Source organism: Telmatherina bonti (assembly GCF_933228915.1).
Source record: "Telmatherina bonti genome assembly, chromosome: 14".
Lineage (NCBI taxonomy): Eukaryota > Metazoa > Chordata > Actinopteri > Atheriniformes > Telmatherinidae > Telmatherina > Telmatherina bonti.
In genome coordinates, this window is record NC_136612.1 from 9,904,502 (window position 1) to 9,925,986 (window position 21,485).

Sequence of the window (21,485 nt, forward strand, 5' to 3'; positions counted from 1 at the left end):
GTGGTGTTTCACAGGATGTGAGCAACCGGCCATTATGGATGTTGCCCAGATCCAATAAGGAAGCGTCAACAATCTGCTCAGCTGTCCTCCCAACCTGTCACAGGTTCCCTTTTTTTCTGCAGCCACACAGTCCAACAGTTAATTAGTTAGTATGCTCTCTGTTGTACACGGTTTTAGTTTAGTTTATTTTTTTTTTTATTTCTCACATGGTCATACAAAAGCAAACAAGACTATACAGTACAAAACAAAACAGTACATAACACAATGCACCACCATACTCGAAAAGGAGCAGGAAAAAGAAAAATTCTTATATTATCTACCCCTGTTATATAAAAAATAGCACATGAATTAATGTAGAGAAAGAAAATATACATACAGTATATAAATTAATTAGGAATCTACATAGCAGCCACCGTATGTCGTAAGTCAGTCATTTCATAGATTTCTCAGATTTGTTATAATTCAACAAATTTAAATTGCACATGCATATAATTGTATACATACTCACATTTACATGTACATAAATTTCTACACATACATGCATGTACATCATACATCATTCAAAATATTTCTGTCCTGTACGTTTGTATTGTGTGATTTTTTAAAATAATTTTAAATTTGATAAGAGTTGGACTTAATTTCATACTGTCACTTAATTTGTTCCACAACTGATGAAGTCTGATAAGGAACTTCTGGGGAAGCTGACAACTTTTTAGCTTCTTTCAGTGAAAAAGTGTTTGTTGGCTCAAATAATGCAGATGGTGTGTAGCTCAGCAGTTTGTATGCCCAGGAACTTAAAACTTGAGATTTTTTCTACTTTCTACCATTGATACATAGACTGTCATGGTGTATTCCTTTGCTTTTCTTAAAGTCAGTTATCATTTCTTCTGTCTTGATATTTAGAAGGAGGCTGTTTTGCAGCTGGTACTCAGAGATTGGACCTATTCTCTGTGGGCTGTTTCTGTGTTACTTGTTATTCAACCCACAATAGTCGTGCCACCTACAAATTTGATGACTGTGTTGGAGTTATGGGAGGCAATGCAGTCATGGATAAAGAGCTGGACTAAGAACACAACCTTCGGGGACCCCAGCCCTGAGAGCGGTGGTGGAGGAACTCTGGTTCCTGACATGTTGAGATCTATTACTCATAATGTCTTTATTCCAGAAACATAGGAGTCATTCGCCCAGTGACTGGAGTTTCCTGACCAGCTGTATTGAATTATTAGAACCAAAGGCAGAGCTATAGTTCACAAATTGCACCCTGTTGTAACTGTTGGGGTTTCCATATGTGTAAGGAGTAGAAAAAGTTGCTTCCCAATCCAAATCCTTAATAAAGCATTTTCCTTATTTGTTTACAAACCTCAAAGAAAGACTGCTGCGCTTTGTATTTTTCATTAGGTTTGTTTGACTGTTTCAACCTGCATCCTGTTGGTTTCAGCTCAGTTTTTCTGTTTTCTCAGACTCGAGTGGTGCAGGTTGTCAAAGATCAGCTGTGATTCTCTGGTGTCGGCTCTGAAGTCCAACCCATCCCATCTTACAGAGCTGGACTTGAGATATAACAACTTGCAGGAAGCTGATGTGAAGGAGTTGTTTGAGCTTGTAGAGAGTCCAAACAATAAACTGAAGATTTTAAGGTAATTTTTAGTGATTGGAGCTGTTCTATATCTGACATTTTAGTTTGTTAATAATTAGGCCAAATTTATCATCATCCATTTTTTTATTATTTTGTTGATTACATTGAAATAAAATACAAACACTGTTATGCTGACGTCAGGTAAGTAGAATTCAGATGCAAACTCTGCTCAGAGTTTGAAACAAGATTTTATTCTCCCTCTCTGGGTTCAGATGATCTCCGAGACAAATGCGGAAGACAGGTTAGCAGGCGGGCAGACAAGCGAGGAAGCTAACCGACTGGCTGGGAAGCGAGCCGGCTGGCTGGCTCCATGGTGGACCTGGCTGGCTGGCTGGCTGGCTGGCTGGCTGGCTGGCGGGCTGGCTGGCTTGCAGGCAGGCAGGCAAACAAGCAGAATCTCGCAGGGCATTCAACAATCTGCCGATGAACAGCAGGCTGAGCTGGTCTTAAGTACTGCTGTTGCTGAAATGAAGATCAGGTGCTGATCCAGGTGCCAGGATGCCAGCCACGCCCACCATGGAATGGGATCACAACAGTACCCCCCCCCCCCCCCCCCCCCTCAACGGGAGCCACCAGGCGACGGAAACTGGTCAGGATGAGCCTGGCGAAAGTCCCGGACCAGGGAAGCATCTAGAATAAAAGAGCGAGGGACCCAGGCACGCTCCTCAGGACCATACCCCTCCCAGTCAACCAGGAACTGGAAACCCCGACGACGACGCACATCCAGGAGACATCGGACCGTGTAGGCCGGGCGACCAGCCACAAGCCGGGCAGGAGGAGGGGGCCTGGAAGGAGGGACCAGGGGACTGGACGAAACATGTTTAAGTTGGGAGACATGGAAGGAGGGATTGACCTGCATGGAACTGGGGAGCTTTAGTTGAACCACTGTAGGGTTGATGACACGTTGGATTTCGAAGGGGCCCAAGTAACGAGGAGTCAGCTTCCTGGCATTGGTCCTCAAAGGAATGTTCCTGGACGAAAGCCAAACCTTCTGACCAGGGAAATAACTGGGTGCAGGAGTCCGATGACGATCCGCTTGGCGCCCGTTCCGTTCCCTTGTTCGGAGAAGCGCTGCCCGAGCGTTCCGCCAAACCCGTCGACAGCGGCGGATATGAAGCTGGACAGATGGCACAGAAACCTCAGTCTCCTGGGGGGTGGGGGGGGAACAGTGGTGGCTGTTACCCTAGGGAGCACTCAAAAGGGGACAATCCAGAGGCAGAGGAGGTGAGAGAATTGTGTGCATACTCAACCCAGTCCAGATGTTCGCTCCAAGATGATGGGTTTGATTCAGCCACACACTGAAGGGCAGTCTCCAAGTCCTGGTTGGTCCTTTCCGCCTGACCATTGGTTTGAGGGTGAAATCCTGATGACAGATTCCGTGTGGCTCCAATAGACTGACAAAAAGCTTGCCATACCTGTGATGTGAACTGGGGTCCTCTGTCAGATACAATGTCTGCGGGAAGTCCATGGAGCCGAAAAACTTGATGAACCAGTAAGTCAGCTGTCTTCTTAGCTGAGGGGAGTTTAGGGAGGGCAACAAAATGCACGGGTTTAGAAAAGCGGTCAACCACGGTCAATATCGTATCGTTACCTCTGGAGACAGGAAGGCCAGTAACAAAGTCCAAAGCAATGTGGGACCAAGGCTGACTAGGAACAGGTAAGGGGCGTAGAAGTCCGGTTGGTGGTCTATGTAAAGCCTTACTCCGTGCACAAGTGGTGCAGGCTGCTACAAACTCCTGAGCATCCCTTTCCATCGTGGGCCACCAAAACCTACGCTTAATGAGAGAGAGTGTGCGTGTGGATCCAGGGTGGCAAGCCAGACAGGATGAGTGCCTCCTATGTCTGAGGCATCTACTTCTACCACAAATTGACAACTGAGATCCGGGTGGAGGAGAACAGGGGCTGTGGTGAATAATTCTCTCAGCTTAAGGAAAGCCTGCTCTGCAGATTCAGACCAGGTAAAGGGAATTGATGGAGAGGTAAGACAAGTGAGAGGGGTTGCAGTGTGACTATAGTTTCGTATGAAAGGGCGGTAGAAGTTAGCAAATCCCAGGAAGCGTTGCAGTTGTTTCACAGAGGTGGGAGTGGGCCAATCTGCAACCGCCTTGACCTTCTCTGGGTCTGCTCTGACCTGCCCAGTTTCAAAGATGTTTCCAAGGAATGAGACGGTATTCTTATGAAAGTCACACTTCTCGGCTTTGACGAAAAAGCGGTTTTCCAAAAGTCTCTGTAGGACAAGTCGGACGTGTTGAATATGCTCAGACTGGTCTTTGGAGAAAATGAGGATGTCGTCTAGGTAGACAAAGACAAAGCGGTTAAGGAGATCTCTCAACACGTCATTTACCAGAGCCTGAAACACTGCAGGAGCATTACACAAGCCGAACGGCATAACCTGGTACTCAAAATGGCCAAGGGGAGTCCTAAACGCTGTGTTCCATTCATCTCCCTCCTTTATTCTGACTAAGTGGTATGCATTGCGAAGTTCAAGCTTAGTGAAGATTGTGGCGCCATGTAGGGAATTGAAAACTGACTCTAGTAAGGGCAAAGGATACTTGTTCTTAACTGATTGCATTTAATCCCTGGTAGTTAATGCAGGGCCTAAGTGAGCCATCCTTCTTGGATGGAAAGAAGAAACCAGCTCCTAGGGGTGAAGATGAAGGCCTGATCAATCCAGCAGCAAGAGAATCTGAGATGTACTTATCCATGGCCTCCGTCTCAGGATGGGATATATTATAAAGTCGGCTGGTAGGTAGCGGGGCACCTGGGAGCAAATCAATGACGCAATCATAAGGTGAGGTGGCAGTGCTACAGCTTTATCCTTGCTGAAAACCTCCATCAGGTCGTGATACACTGTGGGGACTGCAGACAGGTCTGGGGAAGCAGGTCGATGACCAGAAAAGGATGAGGTTAAGGGAATAGCTGAGTGAAGACAGGTGGCATGACAAAAAGTGCTCCAATTAATAATTCTCCCGGTTCGCCAGTCAAGGTGCGGGTTGTGTAAAGACAGCCAGGGGTGACCCAAGACCAGCAGAGACTTGGGTGAGTCAACAGTGAAGAAAGGAATGACGTTTGGTGGTTACCAGAGACTATCAGTCTTACGGGGATGGACTGTTGGGTTATGGAGTAAAGAAGGCTGCCAATCAAAGCCTGTGCAGACACAGGGGAAGAAAGAGATTCCAAACTTATCCCTAGAATGGTGGATTAAGGAGATTAAGGAGATGCTTAACTGATTCTCGGCCTCTTATTGGATGATCAAAGACCTTCTTCATCTCCTCGACAAAGGAGGAATAAGACAAGTGTTTGAAACCCTGCAGGTCAAATGCCGCCTCAGCCCAAGCCAGTGCCTTTCCCTCCAGGAGTCCAATAATATGTGAAACCTTGGATCTATTGTTGGCATAAGTAAGCGGCTTCTCGTCAAACACAATGGAGCATTGGAGGAGGAATCCTCTACATTTACCCAAATCCCCAGTGTAAGGCTTGGGATCCGGGATGTGTGTCTCTCTTACTGTGACTGCTTGATCGGGTTGAAGTGCAGATGCGTCAGGGATCGGCTGCTGGGGAGGTGCAGGATGGGCCAATCCAGCGACGTGTGGTCAGTTGGGCAAGCTGTGAGAGTATAGTGTGGTAATACTGATCCAATGTCAACATCATTTGCTCATGCCGAGCGAGACGAGCGTTCTGACCTGAAAGGGTTTGTTGGAGTCAGTCAGGGGCGACTTCCGGGTTTGAGTCCACTGAATCCATTAGTGGCCAGATTGTTCTGTTATGCTGACGTCAGGTAAGTAGAATTCAGATGCGGACTCTGCTCAGAGTTTGAAACAAGATTTTATTCTCCCTCTCTGGGTCCAGATGATCTCCGAGACGAATGCGGAAGACAGGTTAGCAGGCAGGCGGGCAGACAAGCAATGAGGCGAACCGACTGGCTGGGAAGCGAGCAGGCTGGCTGGCTCCATGGTGGACCTGGCTGGCTGGCTGGCTGGCTGGCTGGCTGGCTGGCTGGCTGGCTGGCTGGCTGGCTGGCTGGCTGGCTGGCTGGCTGGCAAACAAGCAGAATCTCGCATTCAACAATCTGCCGATGAACAGCAGGCTGAGCTGGTCTTAAGTACTGCTGTTGCTGATTGCTGTAATGAAGATCAGGTGCTGATCCAGGTGCCAGGATGCCAGCCACACCCACCAGGGAATGGGATCACAACAAACACATTAAACAACTTTAGTCTTTTACACATTTTTATGGCAGAAAAAAACGTGATTACATTTCATTCACATTTACTTTCCTTATTTGTATATTGTCAATTTGTTTATTTAGATTTGAGAGCCTCAGTTTGTCAGAGATCAGCTGTTGTTCTCTGGCCTCAGCTCTAAAGAAAGACCCTACTGATCTGATAAAAGTGGACCTGAGTGACAAAAATCTGAAGGATTCGGATGTGAAGCAGCTGTGTGTTTTCATGGAGAGTCCAAACTGCAGACTGGAGACTCTGAGGTCAGACACATTTCACTTGTGTATTTCTATTAATATAATCTGAGAAGCTGTATTGAAACTAAATTGTGGACGTAAAGCTGACGTTATATAATAAATATAATTTCTTCTTCAGGGGCTTAATACATTTTGTTTAGCTCACCAAAAAGTTTCATTGGAATACTAACAAAACTGACTCTTTCAGCTATAATCAACATTTTAAGCAGTAAAACACACAAGTCAGACAATATTTTTCCATAACCATATAATAATATTTTGACTTGGCAACAGGAATTGACTCATTTTACACCCACTCCTTTTGAGGTGTTTAGGTTGTAGGATGTCACCCCTTCACCATCCTTAACATGGTTGTGCATGCAGATTCTCAGTCTCTTGGTGCTCCCTGGGGCCTGTGTCCTGTCTTTCCTGGGTAGCCGGTACCGGGCAGGGTCGGCATTTGCTGGTCTTAGCCTCCTGAGGCTTGTGCTCACTGACTGTTGGGGGTTCTGGCTGGGGCCTCCCTCTGCCTCCTTGTGGCCAGTTGCCGGGCTGACTTCAGGATTGGGTGGCTGGGGTCTATTCTTGGGAGTGGCTGTCTTTTGTTGAGGTTTTGGTGTCTTCCTGGCTGACCTCTGACCTTAGTGTAGGCAGGGACACATTGACATGATCACTCTTATGCGAACATGTTTCTCTCCGTGTATTATGCATGCTGACACAGCCACTGAGTCGTCTTGCAGGTTTACTCAGTAACAGACATTTTCAGATAGCCATCGAAAGTTAAACATGTTTGACAGCTGCTTGATGAAAGACACAGCTGATCTCCAGGGATGCATGTTTCTCTCACCTGACTAAAATGCTGAGTAAAGTCTTAATTATCCCAATTAGTGAAGTTGTTTCTCCTGGCATCCTTTTTTTTTATTTCCAGTGTTTCCTTTAATTTAGTCAGTTCACAGTAAGCACAATCTGCTGTCTCTCAGAGCTGCAGTGTTGGAAACGTGCTTCAGTGTGTGTCCTGCAACCATTATCAGACTCTCAAGACTTTTTTCATCAAGTTCAGCTGGTAGAATCAGTCATGTCTGTTCATGAGAGAACTCACTGATTGAAGCCACTGTGTCTTTATTGCAGCAGCAACATGTTGTCATTCAATTTTTCTGTTGGACTGTTTTAACCTGCATCCTATTGGCTTCAGCTCACAGCATTTAATCTTTATTCAGATTGTGGAACTGCAGTTTGTCAGAGATTAGCTGTGCTTCACTGACCTCAGCTCTGAAGTTCAACTCACCCCACCTGAGAGAACTCGATCTGTACAGGTTCAACATCGTGGCTGATGTTAAAGATCTTTGTGGATTTCTGACGGGTTCACACTGCAGACTGGAGACTCTGAGGTGAGGCACCATATTTGATTTGTTTCATGAGATAAATACAATGTGAAGCCTGTTTTCTTCATCTGGGATTTAGTTCCTAAAGTGATGGATTAAAAGCAGAAGACTTTGATTCTGTCAGACAGAAAATAACCATTGATTGATGCCTTTAGACTTTGAGCATTAGTGAATATCTATAGCTGAAATAACAATCATATACTAATGAATCAGCTGATATGAAGCAACTCCCCACCATCACTGAATGAAATGAAGCAGAAAAAAGTTGAGGAAGATAGGTACACTTTACGTTGTTTTATTCAGAACAACAATCAGTTATCACCTGACTGTCCTCAAGGGGATTTGCAAATACTCCATTTGCACATCTCAATGTGGACATATAAAACCAGCTTTTTAGGTTTTGAAACTTCACTGTCTGCAAATAAAAAAATACGATGATGTCATCTGTGTGACTTTTGTTTTTATCAGCATGAATATCCTCAAATTTTTGTTGGTGTTATCTTTTGTGCAGGCGCACAGACGAACATATGCGAAGTACAAGATGAAGGACAGTTATTTTCCACCACCTAACCATATCATGTTTTAGGCACGTTTTGTTTTGTGGAACTGATGTTGTGAGACAGAGGGTTATTCTGATTGGATAGGATTAGGGGCGCTCAGTGTGGATAGATTTGAGGGGGTTTGGACTTTTTTTATTGGCCAGAGGGGGGAAGATATTTGGTTTTATAAAAATCAACCTACTGGTGTTTATGGTCATAGTCTTTACACACACTGCCCTCCAGCCTACCTCCAGCAACACTCATCACAATATTTCCATAAACAGGTTTTCTTTTCCCTCCTCGCACATTTTAACGACACAAAGATCTTTCAAAAGCAAACAGTAAATAAGTACCAGAGTATTTTCACAAAGTACCCTCACAATAGCTGCATTTACGTGGACTAATGTTTAATTTGATTGAAGTCAATCTGATGAGAGATTCCAGCTGACATGTTTACATAGAAGCTCTGTAAAGTGAATCAATCAGTTGTAACGCTTGTTATGCGCAGAAACTGTTTGCCCGAAAATTTTCTTTTTATCAATCAAATTGAATTAAAGATAATTTATTCATCCCTGAGGGGAAATTCAAATATCATATTGAACCTTCTGACCATTGAAATGCTCAATGATCCTGAACTCTTCCAGTTTCCAACAAAAACATACCTGACACAGTAATGTTCTGTTTAGCTGCCACCATTTTTTACGTGTTCCCTGAAACTTCATTATGTCATGTAACCCCCATGTGGTCCAAGCCTGCACAGAAACATGCAGCACAAAAGGATGGAGTGTGGACATCATTCATTTTGTCTGCTCATCAGATGATCTGCTTCTGTCAATTCTTAAGTTTGTTTCAATTAGTAGAAGAAATATTTGACATCAGCTTTTTTGCCTTTAACATTAATAAATACATTTTATTTCCATTTTATTTACTCCTGCATTTCCATGAATTTTCACCTATTCCTTTTAAATTAATCTATATGGGTTTTCTTTCAAAAACTTAATTTGGCTGCACAATATGAGTTAGTTATGGATGGAGCATTTAGTGGAGATTCTGGTGGAGCTGCAGTCTGTCATTAATATGGATGAGAACTCTTCTTCTCTGCTTCTGTTTGTATTAACTTGTATCTTGTTGGCTTCAGCCCACGGATTTAATTTTTTATTCAGATTGCAGGCCTGCAGGTTGTCAAAACTCAGCTGTGATTGTCTGGCCTCAGCGCTGAAGTCCAACCCCTCACATCTGACTGAACTGGACCTGCAGTGGAACAACCTACAGGCATCAGATGTTCAGCAGCTGCTTGATCTTGTGAAGAATCCACAGAACAAACTGGAGACTCTGAGGTCAGTAGAGGGATAGAGGTCCATACGGCTCTCAGCCGTATCATACTGAACACAGCTGGTATTTTCATTCCATTCTAGATTGCGCTGTCTGATGGCAGCAAATTGCTGTAGCTCTGACTTGCTAGCTTGATTTTTTTTTTTTTTAGTACAAACTCTTCTCACATAGATATATTTTCAAATTAAGTCTTTTTTTCTGAGGATTTCATGCCGGTTCGAAGGGTGTGCTGCAAGAAAGATTTTTCTGCATATTTTTGGCTCTTTCAAGACTTGTTATGATGAGTCTCCATGGCAACGAAAGACTTGTTTACAATTAAACTGTCCCAAATCAGGATTATCCATCAAATCCTGATGGAGTTGAAAAGAAAGAGTAGAGGATGCAGAGCTGGAGGGAGCCATAGGACAAAGTGATGGAGATTTAAACCATTTCTCCCAACCGTCCTAATGGGTAATGTGAGATCGCTAGCTAACAAAACGGACAAGCTCGAGATGCTAACAAGGTCTCAGAATGAATACAGAGAGCAGTATTATGTGCTTCACTGAGTCATGGCTGTATGAACACATCCCTGACCAGGCTTCAAAATGGTCCATGCAAACTACGGTGGACAACACAGCGGAAAGCTAATGGGTGGTGGAATTGCAGTGCTGGTAAACCAGCACTGGTGTCATCCTGGACATATTACTGTCAAGGAGAAGATATGCACAAGGGACATCAAACTGTTAGCCACGAACTTCTGTCCATAATATTTACCCAGAGAGTTTATTTGTGTTATTCTAGTAGCAGTTTATATAATACCTGGTGCCACACCAGACACAGCCTGTGACGTCATCAGCTTTGTCGTAGCTCGGCTAAAAACATAGCATCCAAACTCTTTTATGGCGATCTCCGGAGACTTCAACATCTCCCTCACTGCAACTCTACCAACATTCCAACAGTTTGTCACCTGCTCCACCAGATAAAATAAGATGCTGGACTTATTTTATGCAAATAATGGATACAGTTGTTCTGCCCTGCCTCCTTTAGGAACATCTGACCATAATCTGGTTCTTCTCACCTCCACCTACAAGCCGTTCGTTCAGCAGCAACCAGTCATCACAAAGACTATCAAAATTTGGTCTGCTGAAGCTGAAGATGCTCCTAAAGGAGGCTTTGAGGCTAACGACCGGAACATCCTCTGTGAATCTCATGGAGATGACATGAGACATGTCTCCTGCAATCAGGCTAAGAAGCAACTTGAGAAACTGAACCAGAATAAGGCTGCAGGTCCAGATGGTGTCAGTCCCAGAGTTCTCAAGACCTGCTCAAAACAACTATGTCCGATTCTCCAGCACCTTTTCAACACCAGTCTGAGACAAAATAGAGTCCCAGTGCTGTGGCAAACCTCCTGCCTTGTTCCAGTGCCTAAAAAAAACACAACCAGCTGAACCAAGTGACTACAGACCAGTTGCCCTGACATCTCATATCATGAAAGTCCTGGAGACACTCTAACTGGCTCACCTCAACAAGCAATTAAACACCTTTCAGGACCCATTACAGTTCGCATATCTTAATGGACTTGGGGTTGAAGATGCCATCATATACCTGCTCCAGAGAGCACATTCTCATCTGGACCATTCAAGCAGCACTCTGTGGGTCATGTTCTTTCATTTCTCAATTGCTTTTAATACCATTCAGCCTGCTTTGTTATGTGAGAAGCTCCATAAATTCCAGGCGGATACCTCCACAACCACCTGGATCTATGACAACCTCCCCAAACAGACCCCAGGTTGTGAGACTGAAAGGTTGTGTGTCTGAGATTGAGGTCAGCAGCACTGGTGCACCACAAGGAACTGTACTCTCGCCATTCCTCTTCACTCTGTACACCTCAGACTTCCAGTACAACTCTGAGTCCTGTCATCTGCAGAAATACTCTGATGACTCTGCAGTAGTGGGGTGTATCAATGATGGACAAGAAGCAGAGTACAGAGAACTGGTCAGTCAGTTTTTTAAATGCTGTGGTGACAATCATCTCATTAAATACCAGCAAAACAAAAGAGATGATTGTTGACTTCAGGAGGAATAAGAATAAACAAAGCACTGTTTCCATCCTGGGAGAGGAGATGCAGGTGGTAGAGGTATACAAGTATCTTGGACAACAAACTGGACTGGAAATGCAACACCAAGATGCACCAAGATGTTGCATGTCTTTTATAAGTCTGTTGTGAAGAGTGCAGTCAGCTTTGCAGTATCTGCTGGGGTAGTAGCATCAGAACCAGAGACTTGAAGAGAATCAACAAACTGATCAAGAAAGCTGCTTCTGTGCTTGGAGTAACTCTGGAGCTGCTGGAGCTGATTGTCCAAAGAAGAATGCTGCACAAGCTGATGAAGATGATGGAGGATTCTTCACACCCTCTCCACAACACAGTGAAGAAACTACAAAGTGTGTTCAGTGAGAGGCTTCTACAGGTCCGATGTAAGACTAAAAGATACAGAAGATCATTCCTGCCAGCAGCCATCAGCCTCCGGAACAAGACCTTCCTCAAGTTAATTGTACTACATTATTGAATTTCCCTTTGGGGATTAAAAAAGTATTTTTCATGAATTAATTTCATTTCATTCATCAGAGCAAAGAACTGGTGTTTCCTTTTCAGCCGCTGCTACCCTAAGTGAAGCCGTGAGAGGAGAATGATTTTGGATTTTTAATGCTGATCCAACATCAGACTAAATCCATCCAATCTGACCTCAGACTGTTTGTTGTCTCATTTCAACACTAAACAGCTGATCAGCTTAATCTTCTCTGCTCTGAGTGCAGTCTGACTGCATTCACTCATTTCATGAGAAGCTGCTTTACTTTTAGGAACCACATGGTCTTTATAGAGACCAGAAGCTCTGCTGAAGTCCATCACATCTATCCTGTCATTGGGTCCCTCCCAGTGTTTAGGGACAGCCTCCATGTCCGTGTGTCAGCTGATGTTTCAGTAACAGATCAGATGTTCATCAAGACTTAGACTCTTTGTTCAAATGGAGCAGTACCTCATATGAAACAGCAGTAAATCCATCACTACAGTGTTGCTGCAGTCATGAAGTTTTCATGACTTAGCAGTTTATTTCCACTGTTTGAATCTGCAGAATATGATGCTGAAAGTTTTTGCAGGTGTGGGAGTTTCATCCCAGTGTGTTCACTGCAACATGTTAACATGAAAGCTGAAAGGAAGCTGGAGATGCTGAACAGCTGATCTAAACAGGGCTGAAGTCCTGCTGCTCTTTATACTGATGGAGGAGAAACACTCCTTAATCTCATCTGTTCTTCATTTTTCTCTACACAGATGGAGGCAACCTAACTGAACAGGACTGTATTTATTCTAAGAGGAGAAGCTTCATTCTGATGATGCACAGGGTCTGAAGCAGCTGCCACTTCACTGACATGATGATAATGATGATGTATTTACTGTTTGCATATATTTTTATCAACTATTTTATCTTGTGATTTATTAAAGCTAATATTAAGTTTTAGAAAATTAGGAATTAAAATGATCTATAAATGGAGGTGTGATCACTTCATGCTGTAACATAGGATTTTAAATCAATTTTTGGCTTCTATGTTTTTTTCATTGCTTCATTTTCTGCTTTTGAAAACAGACTTTTAATCAAAATAGAGCTGCTTCCATCTAACTTTGATTGAAATGAAAAAATGAGAGGAAATGAAAATCTTTTAGTCGGATTCTGTCGGAGACACAGCAGCTTCAGAGATCATGAATCTGATGGAAATGTGAAACCTGAAAGTGATATTCTCTTTCCATCAAGTTCTGAAAAAGGTATTTTCACTTTTAAGTTTCCAGCCTTCATTGTGTCTTCATCAAGTTCATTATGTTTTGTTTGAGTCAATAAAGGTTTTAGTTCAAAATCAACTCAGTGAATATTTGTGAGAGAATCAGAGACAAAATGGCTGCCTGTTCTCAGCAGAAAACTTCCTGCTCTTAACACTGCAAGGCCCAAGAATCAGGTTTTCCTGCAAGTCTTCCTCCCCTCTACCAGTTTGTGTAGTCACTCTCACCTTGTTAAATGTCACTGTTGTCATCCAAAAATCCTGTAGAACAAGCAGATGTCCAACTGGATTTAGTTTCTCCCCCTAAAAAATGTCCATACCATGCTTTCCTTACTAGGCAAGGCAGAGCAATGGCCATTTTTCCAGAGTCAGTAACTTTGTCAGTAAAACTTCAGTGCACAGCACACAATGTGAAAGGACCAACAACTTGGTGGCTAAGTCAACTGCATTTCAGTCATTTAAGCTTACAAAATGACAAACAATATGACTTGAATAAAGGCATAACATTTATTTCACACTGAGAAAAACAAAATATGAAGCCCAGAGATGTTACATAAATATACATTGTCTGCATTATGTGTGCTCATACGTATAGGCTACAATATGAACAGCAAACTATGTTAGCCCACATTGTCCTGTTTAGCAGTTTCCACAAACCCAAAGTGAGTCCTTCCTACATTTACGACAGGTAAACTTTCTGCAATGCACACAGTGCTCAATGCTATAGTTTCTGTTGCAGAGCTTGCACACCTGGCACTGCGTTGTTTTTTCTCGAGAAAGTCTTGTTGCCATATGATGCTTCCTCAAGTTTTCTTCCTGCTGTTCCTTCTCCTGCATAAACCTGTTTCTAAGTTCATTTGCAAGTCACAGTATGAACAGTCGCCGGCTTTCTGTGGACCCTGTGCGTGACTTGTACAGCATGTGTGTATTTGTGGCTGCCATGTCAAGCAGGTTGTAAAAGACAGCCACAGACCATCTCCATGTGCCTGCACGCACTGAGCATGTAGTTTCTGGTCCATAATGTCCACACCACATTTCAAGTGGTTGTAATCACTTGAAATGTGATGTGTCCTCAATCTCCACTTTTTGATTCATGGCACTCAGCAAACAAACAGACTTCTTTATTTTGCTTCCATACACTGTTAGCTAGGCACTTCCAGATGTGAACGCTTGTGTAGAGTACACCTGCTGTCTTGCAGTTTCTTTTGCTGTTGCAGGTACCTCCTGACAAATTTTGCTAATTGTGCTAAGCAGAGTTGTATTTCACTGAATAAGCCTGGTAGTCAGAGACGTGAAGAAATTGTCCATAGTTACAGTCCTTCCCTTTTCCATAAACGGCTCCATCAATTTCACAACAGCATTCTCTGACAGCCTGTCTCCTGTTGGACGTGAAGGATCTTTACCCAAGTAGGGGATAGCATTGCACATGAATTTGGTATCCAGATCTACTGCAATCCAAAACTTAATTCTAAATTTATCAGGCTTGGATGCAATGTATTGCAGAAAGGGGCAACAAACTTTTTTGCATTCATAAAAAACAGCAATGAATGCCATCAGCCCACGGACCTCTGTGGGTTCATCCATTTCAGCCTTGTATCTCTTGCTACAAGCAGGGCTGTCATCTTCATCTGATGTAGCCTCTCAAACTAAAATCACCCCACAACACACAGACAACTCACCATCACGCACAAACACGCAGTGCCACCCCAACCGCAAGGTGCAGAAGACAACACACAAGAGATGTCACCTCCTGGTGGACCGGACCGCAACCATCAGCTCTTGTCTGCTGTAGATCCAGTAGATCCACACTTGGCTGCAAATCGCTCAAGCAAGACCCGGAGTTCATAACCTGATGAAGACAACAGAACAACATCATCTGCAAAGAGCAGAGACCCCATCCTGAGGCCACCAAACTGGATCCCCTCAACACCTTGAGGTTTGGTGGCCTCAGTGGAATACATGAAAAGTATCCCACTTTGGTCTGCCAGCAATGCAGACCAACCTCTGACAATGGTCGTACAGGGGAGTCCGGTACCCCATATTTCTCGTGTAACCCCACAGGAGTCCCTGGATGACACAATTGAACGCCTTCTCCAAGTCCACAAAGAACATGTAGACTGGATGGGCAACCTCCTATGTCCCTTCTAGGACCCTTCTAGAGGGTATAGTCTGGTCCACTGTTCCATGACCAGGATGAAAACAACACTGCTCCTCCTCAATCCGGGATTCGACTTTCCGACAGACTCTCCTCTCCAGGACTCCTGAGACCTTACCAGTGTTTAATCCTTGCTGGGATTGCTATGCATGTGCAACACATGGTGTGTGTGTGTGGAGGAGTGACCCACTTGGGTCACTCCCTCAGCCCTGGGCTGGCTCTCTATTCTAATCCTTTCATCAGATTCATCTAGATTCACAAGTCCTTGTACTCATCCTTGGCATGAGAGAGTCAATTAACTCAGAAAACCCAATTGTATGTTAGCAGCTATTTGGAAAAATGGTTATTCCTAAGATGGCTCTGCATTGATGCAACAAAGTGTAATGCGATGATTGAATTCCTTTGAGAAGTCCCTCTTCTTCCTTCTCATGGCTGTAGTGCCATAGAGGTGCTTTCTCCTGGCAGAAGCCTAAAGGAAGAACCTAAAATCACAGATTAGTACTTTTATCATACCTGGTTACACATTTCATTTACATCCTCTTTCATGGACATTTGTAGTTTTCAGCTCTCATCTCCTTGGCAACAATCATATGTCAACCTTAACCTTGATCTAGTTTTACACTTTCATCTATCTCTAGACATCTGCCCTTTAGGCCGCTTTCACTTCCCCAATCAAGGCTTCTTTCACTTCCCTGCTCTTGACTCTTTTGGCTTATCTCAACAGGTGATGCTACAAGGTCATACAAAGTCAGCATTTTTAAGTATAACTGGCACACATTCATTCAGTTACAAACACACACACACACACACACACACACACACACACACATATATATATATATATATATATATATATATAAAATGTATATATATATATATATATATATATATATATATAATGTATAATATATATATTTATATGTCCATCCATCCATCCATCCATCTTCTGCCGCTTATCCGGGGTCGGGTCGCGGGGGCAGCAGCCTAAGCAGGGAAGCCCAGACTTCCCTCTCCCCAGCCACATTTGCCAACTCTGCGGGGGGGATCCCGAGGCGTTCCCAGGCCAGCCGAGAGATATAATCCCTCCAGCGTGTCCTGGGTCTTCCCCAGGGTCTCCTCCCAGAGGGACGGGCCTGGAACACCTCACCAGGAAGGCATCCAGGAGGCATCCTGACCAGATGCCCGAGTCACCTTAACTGGCTCCTCTCGATGCGGAGGAGCAGCGGCTCTACTATGAGCCCCTCCCGGATGACTGAGCTCCTCACCCTATCTCTAAGGGAGAGCCCGGCCACCCTGCGGAGGAAACTCATTTCAGCCGCCTGTATACGAGATCTCCTTCTTTCGGTCACGACCCACAGCTCATGACCATAGGTGAGGGTAGGAACGTATATCGACTGATAAATCGAGAGCTTCGCCTTCTGGCTCAGCTCCTTCTTCACCACGACAGACCGGCGCAGAGCCCGCATTACTGCAGACGCCGCACCGATCCGTCTGTCGATCTCACGCTCCATCCTTCCCTCACTCGTGAACAAGACCCCGAGATATTTAAACTCCTCCACTTGAGGCAGGACCTGACTCCCGACCCGGAGAGGGCAATCCACCCTATTCCGGCTGAGGACCATGGTCTCAGATTTGGAGGTGCTGATTCTCATCCCAGCCGCTTCACACTCGGCCGCGAATCGCTCAAGCGAGAGCTGGAGATCACGACCAGACGAAGCCAACAGGACCACGTCAACCGCAAAAAGCAGGGACCCAATCCTGAGGCCACCAAGTCGGATCCCCTCAACCCCTCGGCTGCGCCTAGAAATTCTGTCCATATAAGTTATGAACAGAATCGGTGATAAAGGGCAGCCTTGGCGGAGTCCAACCCTCACCGGAAACGAATCCGACTTACTACCGGCAATGCGGACCAAGCTCTGACACCTGTTGTACAGGGACCGGACAGCTCGTACAAGGGGGTCCGGTACCCCATACTCCCGGAGTACCCCCCACAGGAGCCCCCGGGGGACATGGTCGAATGCCTTCTCCAGGTCCACAAAGCACATGTAGACTGGTTGGGCAAACTCCCATGCCCCCTCCAGGACCCCAGAGAGGGTATAGAGCTGGTCCACTGTTCCGCGACCAGGACGAAAACCACACTGCTCCTCCTCAATCCGGGATTCGACTATCCGGCAGACCCTCCTCTCCAGGACCCCTGAATAGACCTTACCAGGGAGGCTGAGGAGTGTGATTCCCCTGTAATTGGAACACACCCTCCGGTCCCCCTTCTTAAAAAGGGGGACCACTACCCCAGTCTGCCAATCCAGCGGTACTGCCCCCGATGTCCACGCGATGCTGCAGAGGCGTGTCAGCCAGGACAGCCCCACAGCATCCAGAGCCTTAAGGAACTCCGGGCGGATCTCATCCACCCCCGGGGCCTTGCCGCCAAGGAGCTTTTTGACCACCTCAGTGACTTCAGCCCCAGAGATAGGAGAGTCCACCCCTGAGTCCACCAGCTCTGCTCCCTCATGGGAAGCCGTGTTGGTAGGATTGAGGAGGTCTTCGAAGTATTCCCTCCACCGACCCACAACGTCCCGAGTTGAGGTCAGCAGATCCCCATCTCCACTGTACACAGTATTGATGGAGCACTACTTCCCCCCCCTGAGCCGCCGGATGGTGGACCAGAATCTCCTCGAAGCCGTCCGGAAGTCTTTCTCCATGGCCTCGCCGAACTCCTCCCATGCCCGAGTTTTTGCCTCGGCAACGGCCGAAGCCGCATGCCGCTTAGCCTGTCGGGACCCATCAGCTGCCTCCAGAGTCCCACAGGCCAAGAAGGCCCGATAGGACTCCTTCTTCAGCTTGACAGCATCCCTCACTGTTGGTGTCCACCAACGAGTCCTGGGATTACCGCCACGACAGGCACCAACGACCTTGCAGCCACAGCTCCGGCTGGCCGCCTCAGCAATAGAGGCACGGAACACAGCCCATTCGGACTCAATGTCCCCCGCCTCACTCGGGACATGGTTGAAGCTCTGCTGAAGGTGGGAGTTGAAGCTCGCTCTGACAGGGGACTCAGCCAGACGTTCCCAGCAGACCCTCACAACACGTTTGGGCCTGCCAGCTCTGACCGGCTTCCTCCCCCACCATCTGAGCCAACTCACCACCAGGTGGTGATCAGTTGACAGCTCCGCCCCCCTCTTCACCCGAGTGTCCAAGGCATGTGGCCGCAGGTCCGACGATACGACTACAAAGTCGATCATTGAACTGCGGCCCAGGGAATCCTGATGCCAGGTGTACATATGGACACTCTTATGCTGGAACATGGTGTTCGTTATAGACAATCCATGACGAGCACAGAAGTCCAATAACAAAACACCATTTGGGTTCAGAGGGGGGGGACCATGCCTCCCAATCACTCCCCTCCAGGTCTCACTGTCATTGCCCACGTGAGCATTGAAGTCCCCCAGCAGAACAATGGAGTCCCCAGAAGGAGCACCCTCCAGCACTCCCTCCAAGGACCCCAGAAAGGGTGGGTACTCTGAACTGCTGTTCGGCGCATAAGCACAGACAACAGTCAGGACCCGTCCCCCCACCCGGAGGCGGAGGGAAACTACCCTTTCATCCACCGGGGTAAACCCCAACGTGCAGGCACCAAGCTGGGGGCTGATGAGAATGCCCACACCTGCTCGGCGCCTCTCACCATGAGCAACTCCAGAGTGGAAGAAGGTCCAGCCCCTCTCGAGGGTACTGGTTCCAGAGCCCAAGCCATGCGTCGAGGTGAGTCCAACTATATCTAGTCGGAACCGCTCAACCTCGCGCACAAGCTCAGGCTCCTTCCCCACCAGAGAGGTGACGTTCCACGTCCCTAGAGCCAGCTTCTGCAGCCGGGGATCTGACCGCCAGGGGCCCCGCCCCTTGCTGCCGCCCAGCTCACATTGCACCCGACCCCTACGGCTCCTCCCGCAGATGGTGAGCCCACGGGAGGTGGGGCCCATGTAACCCTTTCGGGCTGAGCCCGACCGGGCCCCATGGGCGAAGGCCCGGCCACCAGACGCTCGCTCTCGTACCCCGCCTCCAGGCCTGGCTCCAGAGGGGGGTCCCGGTAACCCGCGTCCGGGCAAGGGAACATTTATGCCCAGGTTTGTCATCGTCATAGGGGTCTATGAGCCGTGCTTGGTCTGGTCCCTCCCCTAGACACCTGTTTGCCATGGGTGACCCTACCAGGGGCATAAAGCCCCCGACAACATAGCTGCTAGGATCTTCGGGACGCACAAACCCCTCCACCACGATAAGGTGACGGCTCAGGGAGAGGTATATTTATATGTATAATATATATATATATATATATATATATATATATATATATATATATATATATATATATATATATATATATATAGTTTTGTTGCTGCACTCGGCAGCAGCTCACTTTCCAGTTTTAATTAGACTTATTCATGAAAAGACAAAAACACTCACAACAGATGAACAAACTTTCGAGGTGTACGTGTCCAAGTGTATGAGGGGTTAGGGTTTTTTGCGTGTGTGGGTGCTAGGGTTGTGTGTGTGTTGGATTTTGTGTGTAGGAAGGGGGTCCTTGTTCCCAGGGTGCACATCTGGCGTCTCACGGTGTGGGCTGGTTCCCAGTCTGGTGGTTTTCTGGGGGTCCTGGTCCCCCGTGGACCTTCCGCAGGGCCTGTGGCGGTGATGTGCGGAGGTTGCTTTAAGGTGCCCTAGGGGCTGTGTCCTGTCCGCCCTGGGTAGTCTGTGCCCGTCAGGGTCAGCATTTGCTGGTCTTGGGCCCACTGACTGTGGGGAGCTCTGGCCAGGGCCTCCCTCTGCCACTTCGTGGCTGGACGCTGCTGATTTTGGAGTGGGGTGGCTGGGGTCTGTGGTGGCTACCATTGGTCCGGGTCTCTGGGTCCTCCTTACCGACCTCTGACCTTTGTATTGGTGGGGTAACATTGACATGATCACTCTTCTGCAAAGACATTTCACTCTGTGTTTTCTGCATGATGACACAGTCACCGAGTCATCCTGTAGGTTTACTCAGTAACACACATTTTCCGATAATTCATTTTTGGGTGTGTTTCTGATTTTGTTAATTTCTGGTGCTCCTTCCAACTGATGACTTTATCTTCCTGCAGGAGGATGTGAGATGTCCTTTATGCTTCTGTACAGGTGTCGAAGATGGTGTAGAATCTGTGATTGTATTGCAGGGTTTCCTATGTTGTGTATTTCTCTCTCCTGTTTGTCTTCTGTTTATTTTCCTTTTCCTTTATGTTCTCATTCTGTCCTTTTTCTGTCTTCTTCTCCAGTCAGGTCCAGGAGTACTATGTAAACTAAAAAATAGTAAGCTGATGCTGATTTATCTGCGTGTGTGGACCGCTTCCATACTCTGTGTGCGCATGCGTGCAGCGATGCGCGTCTGTTAGAACATACACTTATTACAGTTGCAGTACTAATGTGAGATAAAAACTTCTTCTTGTTTGTCTTTATTAGTCTGATTCAGAGTGGAAACCCAGCAGCTCTTCAGATGAATAAGGACCAGCTCCTTCCAGAGGAAGACTACATTCCTGCCCTTCAGACCACCAGGACCCCTGCTCATCATAACAGCTACATATTCTGCTCTCCTGCTTTTTTTTCTTTACTTTTACAAACACTCTTTATCAGACAATAGATCAAATCTAATGTAAATATGTAAATTGTAATATGTTATGGTGTTTTTATTATTACATTTTGTTTACATTACATAATATGGCATTATGTTGTTTACATATATAAAAATGATGACCGTAAAACTTATTCTGACTCTTTTATTATAATGCACATTAGAAAAAATAAGCTTTTAGGGTGTTTATCCATCACCTGGTGAATTTCAATAATACTTGTAGTAAATATGAATATACAACAAGATTCCTCTTGATACCACCTTTCATTAGAGTCTTATTGATGACTGTATGTTGAAGTGTTTTGGAGTTACAGCTTATTGAAGTTATCTGGTTACTTATTGAAGTTATTTGGAGACTCCAAATGGCCACTTTGGGGAGCGGATGAACATACTTACAGTAAAGCCCTCATAGAATAATAATTGTGGCTGCTATTGTCACCAAATTTTAACTGGTCATAGCAAAGGCTTCATACTACAGCTCCACCTGATTTTCCAGTCCATGGCTGTGTCTCAATTCGTTAGTGCATAGTGTATAG

The 21,485-nt window shown here is 45.9% G+C and overlaps 1 protein-coding gene across 1 annotated transcript in view; it reads left to right on the plus strand.

Moving 5' to 3' along the window:
* The window catches only part of LOC306765259 (protein NLRC3-like), a gene marked incomplete at both ends in the record, with an annotated part of 28,549 nt that extends 19,189 nt beyond the window's left edge, over positions 1–9,360 (plus strand). The window contains 3 exons of the mRNA XM_079252663.1: positions 5,940–6,113; positions 7,304–7,474; positions 9,171–9,360. Coding sequence (XP_079108789.1) covers positions 5,940–6,113; positions 7,304–7,474; positions 9,171–9,360 — 535 coding nt within the window. The remainder of the gene's footprint in view (positions 1–5,939; positions 6,114–7,303; positions 7,475–9,170) is intronic.
* Between the last annotated feature and the right edge of the window lie 12,125 nt (positions 9,361–21,485).